Source organism: Acipenser ruthenus, unplaced genomic scaffold, assembly GCF_902713425.1.
Source record: "Acipenser ruthenus unplaced genomic scaffold, fAciRut3.2 maternal haplotype, whole genome shotgun sequence".
Classification (NCBI taxonomy): Eukaryota; Metazoa; Chordata; class Actinopteri; order Acipenseriformes; family Acipenseridae; genus Acipenser; species Acipenser ruthenus.
The window spans coordinates 149,191-166,122 of record NW_026707598.1 but is presented as its reverse complement, the minus strand read 5'-3'; the positions used below and the strand labels follow the sequence as shown (position 1 = coordinate 166,122).

Here is a 16,932-nt window from a genome sequence, read left to right as displayed (position 1 = left end):
TTTTGATTTTGTCTGTTCTGAAATGTAGATAGTTTTTCAGACCCTGATATTTCTGTATATAGCCGGCGCCATCTAGTGGACGGCTAGTGTATTGCAAGCACAATTTTTAAAAGTGGCAGATCGATAACAATATCAATACTTTCTTGACGGTCGGTATGGAGCTGTGACGTCACAACGCGTCAACTTCCTGTGTCGCAGCAGCCTGAGAACCCACAGCAGACTCCAGCCGCTCCTTTGAGAGTTCAGCGTGGTTCACGATGTACGCCAGGGCACAGTGTCATCACAGCTCTGTGCTACGAGAAACTGTGTTGCCTGAACAGCAATCATTTGACACTGGATGCCAATCAGACAAAGTCACGTCCCAGTTAAACCACATCAACAGCGCTGGGAAGAACCGTCTCCCAGATTCGTGTCCCTTTTTAAGCAGAAATCCTGATTTCCAGGGTTTGGAATAAACAGCTCTGTGAACGACTGCAGACAAGAAGGGAAGAACAATATTGAAAAACTATAGAAACGACATCTGGCTTCTCAAATAACGACCGCAGTTGTAATGCAGTCATACATTAACTGGGGGGGGGTCACAGCTGCATCTGGAAACAGCAAGCACCCCTCTTTCATTTCCCCTTTCCGAAAAACCAATCTCGCATCTCCGTTCCTCTTTCAGAGAAAGCGAAGGCCGACAGCAAACCGTTTTCGATTTCAGATTGCAATGAAGGACAGACGGGGCATGTCGTATGCAGACAGGCTCAAAGAATTGAATCTGTTCAGTCTTGAACAAAGAAGACTACGCTGCGATCTGATTCAAGCATTCAAAATCCTAAAAGGTATAGACCCAGGGGACCTGAAAAAAGAAACAAGGACCAGGGGTCACAAATTTAGATAAAGGGGCATTCAGAACAGAAAATAGGAGGCGCTTTTTTCACACAGAGAATCGTGAGGGTCTGGAACCAACTCCCCAGTAATGTTGTTGAAGCTGACACCCTGGGAGCCTTCAAGAAGCTGCTTGATGAGATTCTGGGATCAATAAGCTACTAACAACCAAACGAGCAAGATGGCTGAATGGGGCCTCCTCTCGTTTGTAAACTTTCTTATGTTCTTATGGGTGAAAAATATTATTTTTAAGGGGTAAATATAAGAGCTAATATCAAGCGAGAGTCTCCCCTGGTAAAGGCACAGTCGTGTCATTTGCCTCCGTAAAGGACTACATCTCCCATCATCCCTCACTGTTGCTACAAGTGTGGAGGCATGCTGGGAGATGTAGTCTAATAACCAGGACTGGATGGCTGACGGACTGGTAGAATCCTTTTAATATGTCTGGGTAGTCACAGAACAGCCCAGAAAAATAATGTGGTATAGAGTTTGGCCACACGGGGGCAGCAAAAGCTAATGAATTACACAGTGAAAAAAAAACAAAACTAAATATCAAAATTTATAAATTTTCCAATTCAAGTATAAGTTTGACATCATATTATTGGAATTCAGAGTATAATGATGTAAAAGGTAAGAGAATGGATTTTAAAGATGGTCAGCGCTCCTCTAAAGGGAGGGGCCAGCGATACTGTTAATAAAGCTAATAAGAGGTGAGAGAATGGATTTTAAAGACGGTCAGCGCTCCTCTAAAGGGAGGGGCCAGCGATACTGTTAATAAAGCTAATAAGAGGTGAGAGAATGGATTTTAAAGATGGTCAGCGCTCCTTTAAAGGGAGGGGCCAGCGATACTGTTAATAAAGCTAATAAGAGGTGAGAGAATGGATTTTAAAGATGGTCAGCGCTCCTTTAAAGTCTTGTTACACGATCCTGCTTAGTTCTGTGTTTACTGCAGTGTGGAAGGCAGTGGGGTTTGAGGAGCTCAGTGGTTAGATAAAGAAAGCGCTGGGCTGCAATGTGGAAGGCAGTGGGGTTTGAGGAGCTCAGTGGTTAGATAAAGAAAGCGCTGGGCTGCAGTGTGGAAGGCAGTGGGGTTTGAGGAGCTCAGTGGTTAGATAAAGAAAGCGCTGGGCTGCAGTGTGGAAGGCAGTGGGGTTTGAGGAGCTCAGTGGTTAGATAAAGAAAGCGCTGGGCTGCAGTGTGGAAGGCAGTGGGGTTTGAGGAGCTCAGTGGTTAGATAAAGAAAGCGCTGGGCTGCAGTGTGGAAGGCAGTGGGGTTTGAGGAGCTCAGTGGTTAGATAAAGAAAGCGCTGGGCTGCAGTGTGGAAGGCAGTGGGGTTTGAGGAGCTCAGTGGTTAGATAAAGAAAGCGCTGGGCTGCAGTGTGGAAGGCAGTGGGGTTTGAGGAGCTCAGTGGTTAGATAAAGAAAGCGCTGGGCTGCAGTGTGGAAGGCAGTGGGGTTTGAGGAGCTCAGTGGTTAGATAAAGAAAGCGCTGGGCTGCAGTGTGGAAGGCAGTGGGGTTTGAGGAGCTCAGTGGTTAGATAAAGAAAGCGCTGGGCTGCAGTGTGGAAGGCAGTGGGGTTTGAGGAGCTCAGTGGTTAGATAAAGAAAGCGCTGGGCTGCAGTGTGGAAGGCAGTGGGGTTTGAGGAGCTCAGTGGTTAGATAAAGACAGAAAGAATTATAAATTGAACTTGAACTGCACAATGATTAAGGGGGTAGTGAAACAGCCAATTAAAAGGGGAGGTTTGAAACCCTTCAGTGACTGCACCTTTAAGAGTTAACCCCCCCCCCCCCCCCATCTCACTCTGGTCTGATATCTTCAAAGTATTTCTCTGTTTGCAGTCTCTTAACAAATCTCTTAACAGGTCTCGTGGTCTGACTGTTACAACATGCAGAGGGGAACACACCCAGTTCACAGCAAGCCTGCCTCTAACTTTCTGAGTTTGAAGACAGCAGATCTCAATAGAAATTTAAGGTGGACCGCTACAGTTCAGGATGTGTTTTAAGGCGGACCGCTGCAGTTAATTACATCAGTGGAAATGTCTTCATAGACCAGCTCTAGTTTGGGGCTCTAGTGCCTTCATCAGCGTGATTGAAACTAAACTGAGTCCAGCAGACCAGCTCTAGTTTGGGGCTCTAGTGCCTTCATCAGCGTGACTGAAACTAAACTGAGTCCAGCAGACCAGCTCTAGTTTGGGGCTCTAGTGCCTTCATCAGCGTGATTGAAACTAAACTGAGTCCAGCAGACCAGCTCTAGTTTGGGGCTCTAGTGCCTTCATCAGCGTGATTGAAACTAAACTGAGTCCAGCAGACCAGCTCTAGTTTGGGGCTCTAGTGCCTTCATCATCGTGACTGAAACTAAACTGAGTCCAGCAGACCAGCTCTAGTTTGGGGCTCTAGTGCCTTCATCAGCGTGATTGAAACTAAACTGAGTCCAGCAGACCAGCTCTAGTTTGGGGCTCTAGTGCCTTCATCAGCGTGACTGAAACTAAACTGAGTCCAGCAGACCAGCTCTAGTTTGGGGCTCTAGTGCCTTCATCAGCGTGACTGAAACTAAACTGAGTCCAGCAGACCAGCTCTAGTTTGGGGCTGTAGTGCCTTCATCAGCGTGACTGAAACTAAACTGAGTCCAGCAGACCAGCTCTAGTTTAGGGATCTAGTGCCTTCATCAGCATGATTGAAACTAAACTGAGTCCAGAAGACCAGCTCTAGTTTGGGGCTCTAGTGCCTTCATCAGCGTGATTGAAACTAGCAGATCAGCGTTTCCTTCCCCCTCCACAGCAGCAACACGTGCGACCGATTTCTTTACTCAATGCTGACTTCAAAGTGTTCACTAATGTGTCTTGTTTCCTGAGTTGTTTTTTTCAGGTCGTCGCCGTGGTAACGGATCAGTTCTCCGACGTCTTGTTATACCAGGAAGCTGCTCGAGGCGTTTGGGCTCTAGTGCCTTCACCAGCACACAAAAAATGTGTCTGCTTAAGTTTAAAATCTCCCCATTTAAAGAAAGGTCAGTAAATTTCACGTTAACAAAAATATTCAAGGGACACCCTACAAAACACTATTGGGGTCTTAGAGGATCCCAGTGCTTGAGCATCGACAGTTAACCCCTTCCACCCCCTCCGCGCTCTCTGTGTGAAGACACGTCTCCTGCCCTCTGGCTCCTCAGTCCCATACTGGTCCAGGGGTCACAAATTAGATAAAGGGGCATTCAGAACAGAAAACAGGAGGCACTTTCTTTACACAGAGAACCGTGAGGGTCTGGAACCAACTCCCCAGTAATGTTGTTGAAGCTGACACCCTGGGATCCTTCAAGAAGCTGCTTGATGAGATTCTGGGATCAATAAGCTACTAACAACCAAACGAGCAAGATGGGCCGAATGGCCTCCAGTCTTGACTTTTGTGCTACTTCAAACACTGGCTAGAGGGCTTGTCGACTTCTTTTAAAATGTTAGAATATAAGAATCAAGTCTTAATTCGTCTTTGTTTTCCGAGTAGATGTCAGATGACCTCCATGCCCCACTCAAGGCAGATTCAAAACCATGCTGGCCCTGATTCTGCGTTTCCATTGCAATTAAGCCGGCCCACATTGGGCGCCAATCCGTGATGCCTCTTGATGCTCCCCCCCCCTCCCCCGCAACCCTTTCCCAAAGCGTGATGGGTCGCTTGATTGGTCACTACACTGACCAATCACGTGACGAGGGGTGTGGTTATTTAATATTTTCTTGTTAGTAACAAAAAGCTCCTAAGATTTGATTGTGGGAGGCAAGTAGTTGACGTGAGCAGTGAGGCATGCTGGGAAAGAACCGCCAAACACCCTGTCGGAAAGTCGCGAAGGGGGTTCGGGGGGGGGTGGGGGGGAATGCTTGACAATGATTGGCTGTCAGTCCTGTAGTCATGGAAACGAGGCGACAGCAGCTCCCTCTTTTAAGCCATGCTGGGATGTTAGTCCGATGGTTTTTTGTGGCTCTTCACCGGGCAAAACATGCTTTTGACTTGATCAGCACAAAAACTGATCCCTAACTAACAGATGCAAAGCTACAATTAGGAGGCAATTGTTTTTAATCAATTAAAATAGATTTTAAAATAATAATAATAATTTGATATTTTTAATATATACACCGTTGATCAATACTTTCTGTACATTTTAAAAATGACACACCTCATTTATCGGTTTCATATTAATTATAAAACAGCAGCAATATTCACCTTACATCCCTAAAAAAGGTTTGTGAGTTTTCCCCCATGGTTACACGTGTACTCTGCATTTACCATGGTTTAATACACTTTATCACACCTCTCTGTGCTTTACAATGCTTCCCTATGCTTTACCAGACCTCTCTGTGCTTTACAATGCTTCCCTATGCTTTACCAGACCTCTCTGTGCTTTACAATGCTTCCCTATGCTTTACCAGACCTCTCTGTGCTTTACAATGCTTCCCTATGCGTTACCAGACCTCTCTGTGCTTTACAATGCTTCCCTATGCTTTACCAGACCTCTCTGTGCTTTACAATGCTTCCCTATGCTTTACCACACCTCTCTGTGCTTTACAATGCTTCCATATGCTTTAGCTTTCCCTGGGCTTTATAACACTTTGTTGTGCTTTTACTAAGGGAGTGTGTCTGTCATGGGAGATCTTTGTATGCATAATATTATACAGGGGGGGTGGGGGAAAACCATGTAGCACACACTTTCAGTAAACTGTCCCTTGTGTGGCCTTTTCATTTCTCGTGGGGTTCCACTAATATTGTACATTGTCTGTCAGTCTGTCTGTCTGTCTGTCTGCGCCCCCTAGCCCCCCAGATTGAAACCCAGCCCTGCAGAGGCAGGGGAAAGGCAGGAATGAGAGGCTGTCTGTCTGTCTGTCTGTCTGTCAGTCACCGAGCCCCCTCCCCCTCTCTCCTCTTCAGGAAGTTATGCATCCCTTTTTTGACGTCCTCCTGCTATCTTTCCCGTTGCTTAAAGTGGGGCTCGAACTACCTGAAAAAACAAGAAAACAAAAACACCTTAAAAGGGGAGTTAACAACATAATTAATCTTACCTGTCCTGCACACGAGGTGCAGTTTTGAAAGAAACACATGTTGTAGCACATCAGTGTTTTTAATATGCTTTACCAGACCTCTCTGTGCTTTACAATGCTTCCCTATGCTTTACCAGACCTCTCTGTGCTTCACAATGCTTCCCTATGCTATACCAGACCTCTCTGTGCTTTACAATGCTTCCCTATGCTTTACCAGACCTCTCTGTGCTTTACAATGCTTCCCTATGCTTTACCAGACCTCTGTGCTTTACAATGCTTCCCTATGCTTTACCAGACCTCTCTGTGCTTTACAATGCTTCCCTGTGCTTTACCAGACCTCTCTGTGCTTTACAATGCTTCCCTATGCTTTACCAGACCTCTCTGTGCTTTACAATGCTTCCCTATGCTTTACCAGACCTCTCTGTGCTTTACAATGCTTCCCTGTGCTTTACCAGACCTCTCTGTGCTTTACAACGCTTCCCTATGCTTTACCAGACCTCTCTGTGCTTTGCAATGCTTCCCTATGCCTTAGCTTTCCCTGTGCTTTTATTACACTTTGTGAGAAGCTTTTAGAAAGGCCAGCTCTGTGACATACCGTCTCCCTCCAGGGTCTGTACGGTCGGGAGAGAGAAACTCAGCTTGCTGAGCTTGGACTTCCGCTTCTCGTTCCTCATCAGCTTCCCCAGCCCGTCCTCCAGGCTCTCCTTCTCCACGAACTCAAAGCTCTGGTCGCTGCGGTTCAAGCGATCCGGTCCCAGAGGGGGTTGGAGTTGGGGAGACGCGGGAGAATTCGGCTTTGCGTTCTTCCCCCTGAAAGTGCTGCGCAGCTTCTTGGACAGCCCTCCGTTGGCCTTCGGGCCACTGCCGCCCGTCCCCTCGGCATTCTGGGTAACAGGAAGTGGGGCTGCGGGCGCTTCCTGTTTGTCCCCGTTGGCTGCGACGACGCTAGAGGCAGCGTCGCTGAGCAAAAAGCGTCTCATGATGCCCGGAGAGGCGCTGGTCAGGTCCTGCTTCGAACTGGACAGCCCTAAAGCGTCTCCGAACACCAAGGAATATTTGGGGTTGTGGTATTTGTGGGCAGGCGGTCGGAGGTTCGAGGCGGGAGCCCCGTCGTTGGTTTCGAAGCGAGACGTCACCGTGGGCTTGGTCTGGATCGTGGGTGGCGGTTTGGTCGGGTTTGGGGGTAACGGGAGCCCCAGTTCTCGGTGAAGGCTCACCGCGTCCGAGACGGCGTACAGCTCTCGGAAATCGCGGTCAAAGACGTCGACGATGTGCCCGGTCATTACGGAGATGAGGTTCCGGTCGAGGCGGGAGGCGGTCCAGGTGAAACTGCGAGAGAATTAAGAGAGGTTCAAATGTCACAAACTTGTTATTATCAAAAGATCTCTTTTCTGTACCGTCCAGACTAAAAATACTAAACGAAGCTGAGTAAATGACTCCCATTTGGAGCAGATGTGTATTCAGCGGCAAACTAGTTTCGAACGGAAGTCAACTTACCCTGAAGACGCTGAGAGAGACTTCTAGTGGAAACGTTTGCCATTGAATTTACACTGAAGACGCTGAGAAAGACTTCTAGTGGAAACGTTTGCCATTGAATTTACTCTGAAGACGCTGAGAGAGACTTCTAGTGGAAACGTTTGCCATTGAATTTACACTGAAGACGCTGAGAGAGACTTCTAGTGGAAACGTTTGCCATTGAATTTACTCTGAAGACGCTGAGAGAGACTTCTAGTGGAAACGTTTGCCATTGAATTTACTCTGAAGACGCTGATAGAGACTTCTAGTGGAAACGTTTGCCATTGAATTTACACTGAAGACGCTGAGAAAGACTTCTAGTGGAAACGTTTGCCGTTGAATTTACACTGAAGACGCTGAGAGAGACTTCTAGTGGAAACGTTTGCCATTGAATTTACACTGAAGACGCTGAGAAAGACTTCTAGTGGAAACGTTTGCCATTGAATTTACTCTGAAGACGCTGAGAGAGACTTCTAGTGGAAACGTTTGCCATTGAATTTACACTGAAGACGCTGAGAGAGACTTCTAGTGGAAACGTTTGCCATTGAATTTACTCTGAAGACGCTGAGAGAGACTTCTAGTGGAAACGTTTGCCATTGAATTTACTCTGAAGACGCTGATAGAGACTTCTAGTGGAAACGTTTGCCATTGAATTTACACTGAAGACGCTGAGAAAGACTTCTAGTGGAAACGTTTGCCGTTGAATTTACACTGAAGACGCTGAGAGAGACTTCTAGTGGAAACGTTTGCCATTGAATTTACACTGAAGACGCTGAGAGAGACTTCTAGAGGAAACGTTTGCCATTGAATTTACACTGAAGACGCTGAGAGAGACTTCTAGTGGAAACGTTTGCCGTTGAATTTACTCTGAAGACGCTTAGAAAGACTTCTAGTTGAAACGTTTGCCATTGAATTTACACTGAAGACGCTGAGAGAGACTTCTAGTGGAAACGTTTGCCGTTGAATTTACACTGAAGACCTTGAGAAAGACTTCTAGTGGAAACGTTTGCCATTGAATTTACACTGAAGACCTTGAGAAAGACTTCTAGAGGAAATGTTTGCCATTGAATTTACACTGAAGACACTGAGAAAGACTTCTAGAGGAAACATTTGCCATTGAATTTACACTGAAGACGCTGAGAGAGACTTCTAGTGGAAACGTTTGCCATTGAATTTACACTGAAGACCTTGAGAAAGACTTCTAGAGGAAACATTTGCCATTGAATTGACACTGAAGACCTTGAGAAAGACTTCTAGCGGAAATGTTTGCCATTGAATTTACACTGAAGACGCTGAGAAAGACTTCTAATGGAAACGTTTGCCATTGAATTTACACTGAAGACGCTGAGAAAGACTTCTAGTGGAAACGTTTGCCATTGAATTTACACTGAAGACGCTGAGAGAGACTTCTAGAGGAAACGTTTGCCATTGAATTTACACTGAAGACGCTGAGAGAGACTTCTAGTGGAAACGTTTGCCATTGAATTTACACTGAAGACGCTGAGAAAGACTTCTAGTGGAAACGTTTGCCGTTGAATTTACACTGAAGACGCTGAGAGAGACTTCTAGTGGAAACGTTTGCCATTGAATTTACACTGAAGACGCTGAGAGAGACTTCTAGAGGAAACGTTTGCCATTGAATTTACACTGAAGACGCTGAGAGAGACTTCTAGTGGAAACGTTTGCCGTTGAATTTACTCTGAAGACGCTTAGAAAGACTTCTAGTTGAAACGTTTGCCATTGAATTTACACTGAAGACGCTGAGAGAGACTTCTAGTGGAAACGTTTGCCGTTGAATTTACACTGAAGACCTTGAGAAAGACTTCTAGTGGAAACGTTTGCCATTGAATTTACACTGAAGACCTTGAGAAAGACTTCTAGAGGAAATGTTTGCCATTGAATTTACACTGAAGACACTGAGAAAGACTTCTAGAGGAAACATTTGCCATTGAATTTACACTGAAGACGCTGAGAGAGACTTCTAGTGGAAACGTTTGCCATTGAATTTACACTGAAGACCTTGAGAAAGACTTCTAGAGGAAACATTTGCCATTGAATTGACACTGAAGACCTTGAGAAAGACTTCTAGCGGAAATGTTTGCCATTGAATTTACACTGAAGACGCTGAGAAAGACTTCTAATGGAAACGTTTGCCATTGAATTTACACTGAAGACGCTGAGAAAGACTTCTAGTGGAAACGTTTGCCATTGAATTTACACTGAAGACCTTGAGAAAGACTTCTAGAGGAAACATTTGCCATTGAATTGACACTGAAGACCTTGAGAAAGACTTCTAGCGGAAATGTTTGCCATTGAATTTACACTGAAGACGCTGAGAAAGACTTCTAGTGGAAACGTTTGCCATTGAATTTACACTGAAGACGCTGAGAAAGACTTCTAGTGGAAACGTTTGCCATTGAATTTACACTGAAGATGCTGAGAAAGACTTCTAGTGGAAACGTTTGCCATTGAATTTACACTGAAGACGCTGAGAAAGCCTTCTAGTGGAAACGTTTGCCATTGAATTTACACTGAAGACGCTGAGAAAGACTTCTAGTGGAAACGTTTGCCACTGAATTTACACTGAAGACCTTGAGAAAGACTTCTAACGGAAATGTTTGCCATTGAATTTACACTGAAGATGCTGAGAAAGACTTCTAGTGGAAACGTTTGCCATTGAATTTACACTGAAGACGCTGAGAAAGACTTCTAGTGGAAACGTTTGCCATTGAATTTACACTGAAGACGCTGAGAAAGCCTTCTAGTGGAAACGTTTGCCGTTGAATTCACACTGAAGACTCTGAGAAAGTGCAAAACATCAGTCACTGAATTCAGTTTGTACGCAGCTCAGTTCTGGTCGTTGACCACGCACAAGGTACCTGTAGGATCCCGACAGAACTTTTTCTCCGTCCACCAGCATGTATTTACTGGACAGAGTTCCTGGCAGCTTCCCCATCGCCAGGGACAACCCAGTGCCAGCTACCGACCGGACACGCATGTTCTGGAAAACAAAACAGGCCCACAATCAATTACACCAGACCGACTCCGGACCGGAGGAGTCCGGTTCAGCCCATCGGAGCTCGTCCGAACTTATCACTCTTCCTTAAATGCGCTTTACTTGATCTTGTCTGCTCCCTATTTTACTGCATTTAATCCTGTACTTTAGAGTACTGTAATCTGTCAAGTGTCATTGAATCTGTAGTATTTTGTATTATTATTTTTTACATACAATTCCCCATTTATACAGTTAGGTTTTTACTGGAGCAATCTAGGTAAAGTACCTTGCTCAAGGGTACAACAGCAGTGTCCCCCACCTGGGATTGAACCCACGACCCTCCGGTCAAGAGTCCAGAGCCCTAACCACTACTCCAAACTGCTGCCCTTTTTTAAAAAAAGGAACAGGGGTTGAAAAAGCTCCTCTGCCCATTCTGCTCACCCGAATCTGCGGCTCTGTGATTTCCAGTCTCCGGCACATCTCGATGAAGAGGGGCAGCCCGCCACTGTCCAGCACAAGGTAGACAGAGACCTTCCTCTTGTAAGCAGCCTCCAGCAGGTCCTGGAACAAGAGCAGGTCTGAGAACTGATCCATTACCACGGCGACGACCTGAAACAAACAGACAAAAAAAAATTGTTGAGGCCGACCTTCACAGCAGACATGATGGTGAACACTTTGAAGTCAGCACTGAGTAAAGAAATCGGTCGCACGTGTCACTGCTGTGGAGAGAGGGGGAAGGAAACGCTGATCTGCTGGACTCAGTTTAGTTTAAATCACGCTGATGAAGGCACTAGAGCCCCAAACTAGAGCTGGTCTTCTGGACTCAGTTTAGTTTCAATCACGCTGATGAAGGCACTAGATCCCTAAACTAGAGCTGGTCTGCTGGACTCAGTTTAGTTTCAATCACGCTGATGAAGGCACTAGAGCCCCAAACTAGAGCTGGTCTGCTGGACTCAGTTTAGTTTCAATCACGCTGATGAAGGCACTAGATCCCTAAACTAGAGCTGGTCTGCTGGACTCAGTTTAGTTTAAATCACGCTGATGAAGGCACTAGAGCCCCAAACTAGAGCTGGTCTTCTGGACTCAGTTTAGTTTCAATCACGCTGATGAAGGCACTAGATCCCTAAACTAGAGCTGGTCTGCTGGACTCAGTTTAGTTTCAATCACGCTGATGAAGGCACTAGAGCCCCAAACTAGAGCTGGTCTGCTGGACTCAGTTTAGTTTCAGTCATGCTGATGAAGGCACTAGAGCCCCAAACTAGAGCTGGTCTGCTGGACTCAGTTTAGTTTCAGTCACGCTGATGAAGGCACTAGAGCCCCAAACTAGAGCTGGTCTGCTGGACTCAGTTTAGTTTCAATCACGCTGATGAAGGCACTAGAGCCCCAAACTAGAGCTGGTCTGCTGGACTCAGTTTAGTTTCAGTCACGCTGATGAAGGCACTAGAGCCCCAAACTAGAGCTGGTCTGCTGGACTCAGTTTAGTTTCAGTCACGCTGATGAAGGCACTAGAGCCCCAAACTAGAGCTGGTCTGCTGGACTCAGTTTAGTTTCAGTCACGCTGATGAAGGCACTAGAGCCCCAAACTAGAGCTGGTCTGCTGGACTCAGTTTAGTTTCAATCACGCTGATGAAGGCACTAGAGCCCCAAACTAGAGCTGGTCTGCTGGACTCAGTTTAGTTTAGTTTAGTTTGAAAGGCTGGTGAATTCACTGCATGTCTGTGCATGTGTGTGTGTGTGTGCGTGCGTTTCAGTGTGTGTGTGTGTGTGTGTCAGTGTGTATCTGTGTGTGTCAGTGTGTGTGTGCGTGCGTCAGTGTGTGTGTGTGTGTCAGTGTCTGTCAGCGTGTGCGCGTGCGTGTGTGTCCGTGTGTGTGTGTGCGTGCGTGTGTCTGTCAGCGTGTGTCTGCGTGTGTGTGTGTGTGTGTCTGTGCGTGTGTGTGTCCGTGTGTGTTGGATCGCCCCAGATCAGGTAACTAGGCTGAACCTGGGACTCAGTGAGCTGTGAGGAGAAGTTAAAAAGAATGAGACCTCTTTAGATGAAAATTGAACAAGCGAACCCAGACACTCAAGTTTAGCACAGAGATGAACAGGAGTGTGTACATGGAGTTTAGAACTGAAGGCATTAACCACTGTTTTACACAGAGAGAGAGAGAGAGAGAGAGAGAGAGAGAGAGAGAGAGAGAGAGAGAGAGAGAGAGAGAGAGAGAGAGAGAGAGAATTATAAATTCACAGAACAGGTGAAGTAGTAGGGTCTAAAACACTGAGATTTTTTAAAAAAGCTGTGCTTTGAAATTATTATTAATGAGTCATTCAGAAGGAGGCTTTTTCTCCAAAGCGACTTCCAGAGACTAGGGGGGTGAACTCTGCATCATCAACAACTGCTGCTGCTGCTGCAGAGTCACTTCCAATAGGAGCTCGTTTGTTTGACGTCTCATCCGAAGGACGGAGCGCAAGGAGGTGAAGCGACTCGCTCAGGGTCACACACACACACACACACACACACACACACACACACACACACGCGCACACACACACGCGCACGCATGCACACGCACACACAGCTGGTGCTGAATCGTCACACACTGCCTGGAGTGTGAGGAGTGACGTGTGACTCACTCTATTACTGCTTCTCTGATCTGTGCGTGAGTCATGGCTGCTGAACTCTGCCCCCAGGCTTAGAAACGAGGAATGAAAAAAAAAATATTAACTTTAACCTAAGGCAAAGCATAGATAAGCATTGTAAAGCACAGAGAGGTGTGGTAAAGCATAGGGAAGCATTGTAAAGCACAGAGAGGTCTGGTAAAGCATAGGGAAGCATTGTAAAGCACAGAGAGGTCTGGTAAAGCATAGGGAAGCATTGTAAAGCACAGAGAGGTCTGGTAAAGCATAGCAAAGCATTGTAAAGCACAGAGAGGTCTGGTAAAGCATAGGGAAGCTGTCTATAAAATGGAAACTGTGTTAATCTTGATCTGTGTGGCTTGAAGGTTTCATTATTGCACACTCACAGTGACCTCTCAGGCAGATCAAAGTCATGTGTGTTTCTGTCAGCGACACACCCTGTATTTTTGCAAAGGAACGAGATTCAGCAACAGTGATAATCTTCGTTACCCGAATAATATTTATTAACTACAAACAATAACTACTAATACTACTAATAATAACATCAAAACCTACCACAAAATCACAAAGTGACTAATTATACCAACATGCATAATAATAATAATAATAATAATAATAATAATAATAATAATATACAGCTAAGGGCAACAGCTTTGCATCTCCCTGTAGAATGAACTTGCGGGCTAGGACTACGGCTCCCAGCATGCCTCTGCACCCGCGACAATGGTGAGGCATGCTGGGAGCTGTAGTTCTTTATGCTGTGGTCCAAGCGATACAGACCTCTATTACGATACATCATGTACAGCTGTGGACAAAAGTTTAGCAGCATCACCCTCTATATAGAATGAACTGATTCAGCTTCATAGAGTCCAATGAAAGCTGCTGAATAATGTTCCCTTGTTAACATATTGAATTCCACCCCCTCTATATAGAATGAACTCCCTCAGCTTCATAGAGTCCAATGAAAGCTGCTGAATAATGTTCCCTTGTTAACATATTGAATTCCACCCCCTCTATATAGAATGAACTGATTCAGCTTCATAGAGTCCAATGAAAGCTGCTGAATAATGTTCCCTTGTTAACATATTGAATTCCACCCCCTCTATATAGAATGAACTCACTCAGCTTCATAGAGTCCAGTGAAAGCTGCTGAATAATGTTCCCTTGTTAACATATTGAATTCCACCCCCTCTATATAGAATGAACTGATTCAGCTTCATAGAGTCCAATGAAAGCTGCTGAATAATGTTCTCTTGTTAACATATTGAATTCCACCCCCTCTATATAGAATGAACTCCCTCAGCTTCATAGAGTCCAGTGAAAGCTGCTGAATAATGTTCCCTTGTTAACATATTGAATTCCACCCCCTCTATATAGAATGAACTGATTCAGCTTCATAGAGTCCAATGAAAGCTGCTGAATAATGTTCCCTTGTTAACATATTGAATTCCACACCCAGCGCTTTGTAGTTTTCCAGATACTGAACAGAAAAACTGACGTTGAAAAAGAATGTGACATTTCAGAAATCTAACATGAAATACTACTGGACTGCGATTATGGCTTCCGGTAGAGACTTTTGATGATAAATAAAAACAAATATCTAAATTCTGTTTATTTAATTGTTTTTAGGCTATGCAAAACTTTTAGCCCTAGCTATACTGCTAATAATAATAATAATAATAATAATAATAATAAAAATAAATAAATAAATAAATAAATAAATAAATAAATAAATATTTGCATGAATAAATCAATAGATATCTGAACGCGTTCACCTTTTTAGCCTCCTGGATCATTCTCCGCGCTACCTCTCTGATGTGCGGGCCGTTGTCTTTCGTGGGGTGAGTGTGGATCGTCACCCGGGTCACCCCTTTGTAACCCCCCGCGTCCGGCCAGCCGATATCCAGCGGCGGGACCTCGGTGTCGGACAGCTGCGGCCAGTACGTGGACTGGACCTCGGTGTCGGTACCTGCAGCCGTCCCACGCTCCACTCGCGTTTCCTCGTCCTGCGCGTCGCGTCGCTTCCAGCTTTTGCGAAGTTTCTTCCTCTCCTTGGCCGACAGAAACTCCCGGATTTTGCCCGTTTTTGCGGCGAGGCGAAAAGCGCCGTCTCCGTTTTGCAGCAGCTGGTCCACGGCGCTGCGCTGCTCCTCGCTGTAATAAAACTCCGGGTTGGACTCGGAGATTTTCTCGTTGACGTGTTCGTCTTCCACGCATTGCAGCTGGGAATCGGCCATTTCTCGCTGCGGGAGAGCCACAGACTTTATATAATTTAATTATTTTTTTTATTAATATATAAATATATTTTTCGACCACCAATAAAAGAACTTCCTTGAACAATCCTTGACTCTTACCTGTGTGACAGGTAAGCTTGAGAGGGCGGGGCTTCGGGAGAGGACAGGACGGAGGGGGGGAGTGGTTAGGAACGCCCCCCTCCCCGTTGCCCAATCCTCAGCCAGAGTTCTACCGAGAGGCGTGTTTAGAACGGTATGTGGGCGGGGTCTCGGAGTACAACGTGTAACTTTCTGAGGAAGGCGAGAGATTTTCAGCAGTGCGGGTCTGGCTTTTAAAACAGATTCAAAGTTTGCTTTTGGTTTTGCTGTTTCGTCCTCGGCAAGACGGTTTTGTTCGGGCATGTTTTGCAGTGTGAATATCCCTGATAAGCAAACAGCCGCACATACATGAACCCGCGATCGTATTATAAAAACGGGTGCGGCTTTTCAACGGAATAAATGGATCAGCCGATTCGTGTCTTGTGATGATGTGATGTCATATCGTGGGAGAAATTAATTTCGCTTTGCTGTTACGATCCCATCGGCAGGGGTGTCGTTTTGAGTATTTTCTATGCAATTAATAACTTGAAAATGTATTCGCTCGCCATTATAAAATAAATTAATTAAAAAACTAGGTCTGTCTGTCACACGTCATACTTTCCTCCATTTAGCTGTTGAAGCGCTTCTGCGATTGTCAGGAAACTCGTTGTTAACATTGTTTAAATAAAGTTCTTGAGAGGGGGTATATAGGGGGCTGTCTGTCTGTCTGTCTGTCCGTCTGTCACACTTAAATATTCTGCATACTATGAATCAGTCATTTTAATATACTTGGCCACAATCAGAAATTTAATTTTAAAGATGGTCAGCGCTCCTTTAAAGGGAGGGGCCAGCGATACTGTTAATAAAGCTAATAAGAGGTGAGAGAATGGATTTTAAAGATGGTCAGCGCTCCTTTAAAGGGAGGGACCAGCGATACTGTTAATAAAGCTAATAAGAGGTGAGAGAATGGATTTTAAAGATGGTCAGCGCTCCTTTAAAGGGAGGGACCAGCGATACTGTTAATAAAGCTAATAAGAGGTGAGAGAATGGATTTTAAAGATGGTCAGCGCTCCTCTAAAGGGAGGGGCCAGCGATACTGTTAATAAAGCTAATAAGAGGTGAGAGAATGGATTTTAAAGATGGTCAGCGCTCCTTTAAAGGGAGGGACCAGCGATACTGTTAATAAAGCTAATAAGAGGTGAGAGAATGGATTTTAAAGATGGTCAGCGCTCCTTTAAAGGGAGGGACCAGCAATACTGTTAATAAAGCTAATAAGAGGCGAGAGAATGGATTTTAAAGATGGTCAGCGCTCCTTTAAAGGGAGGGGCCAGCGATACTGTTAATAAAGCTAATAAGAGGTGAGAGAATGGATTTTAAAGATGATCAGCGCTCCTTTAAAATCTTGTTACACGATCCTGCTTAGTTCTGTGTTTACTGAATCGGTGCCCAAGGCAAAATCGTTGATGACGGAAGCCCTTCAAGATAACAAGGTCAGGCTACAGTGTCTTGTTATTTAGAGAAATTATACTTCCTCATAAGTGCACTGAGACAGGTTTCAACTCAAACGCACATTCTTCCAAGATCCTTCTGTCATCGTTACAAGAA

General features: G+C 45.2%; 1 protein-coding gene across 1 annotated transcript; it reads right to left on the bottom strand.

Moving 5' to 3' along the window:
* Positions 1 to 4,910: 4,910 nt before the first annotated feature.
* On the bottom strand, positions 4,911 to 15,390 carry LOC117433002 (protein FAM83F). The gene is made up of 5 exons (XM_059019085.1): positions 14,791 to 15,390; positions 10,839 to 11,006; positions 10,282 to 10,403; positions 6,483 to 7,216; positions 4,911 to 5,847 (listed from the first exon to the last, which is right to left on the bottom strand). Exons 1-5 carry the CDS (start codon positions 15,250 to 15,252, stop codon positions 5,774 to 5,776), a joined length of 1,560 nt encoding a protein of 519 aa, XP_058875068.1. The 5' UTR covers positions 15,253 to 15,390; the 3' UTR covers positions 4,911 to 5,773.
* Positions 15,391 to 16,932: the final 1,542 nt, after the last annotated feature.

Excerpts from the sequence above, each read along its gene's own strand:
- LOC117433002 (XM_059019085.1), bottom strand. The coding sequence starts at position 15,252 with ATGGCCGATTCCCAGCTGCAATGCGTGGAAGACGAACACGTCAACGAG. Across the intron at positions 10,404-10,838 it reads TCACAGAGCCGCAGATTCGG|AACATGCGTGTCCGGTCGGT; the intron begins GTGAGCAGAATG and ends TTTGTTTTCCAG. Across the intron at positions 5,848-6,482 it reads ACAGACCCTGGAGGGAGACG|GTAGTTCGAGCCCCACTTTA; the intron begins GTATGTCACAGA and ends TTGTTTTTTCAG.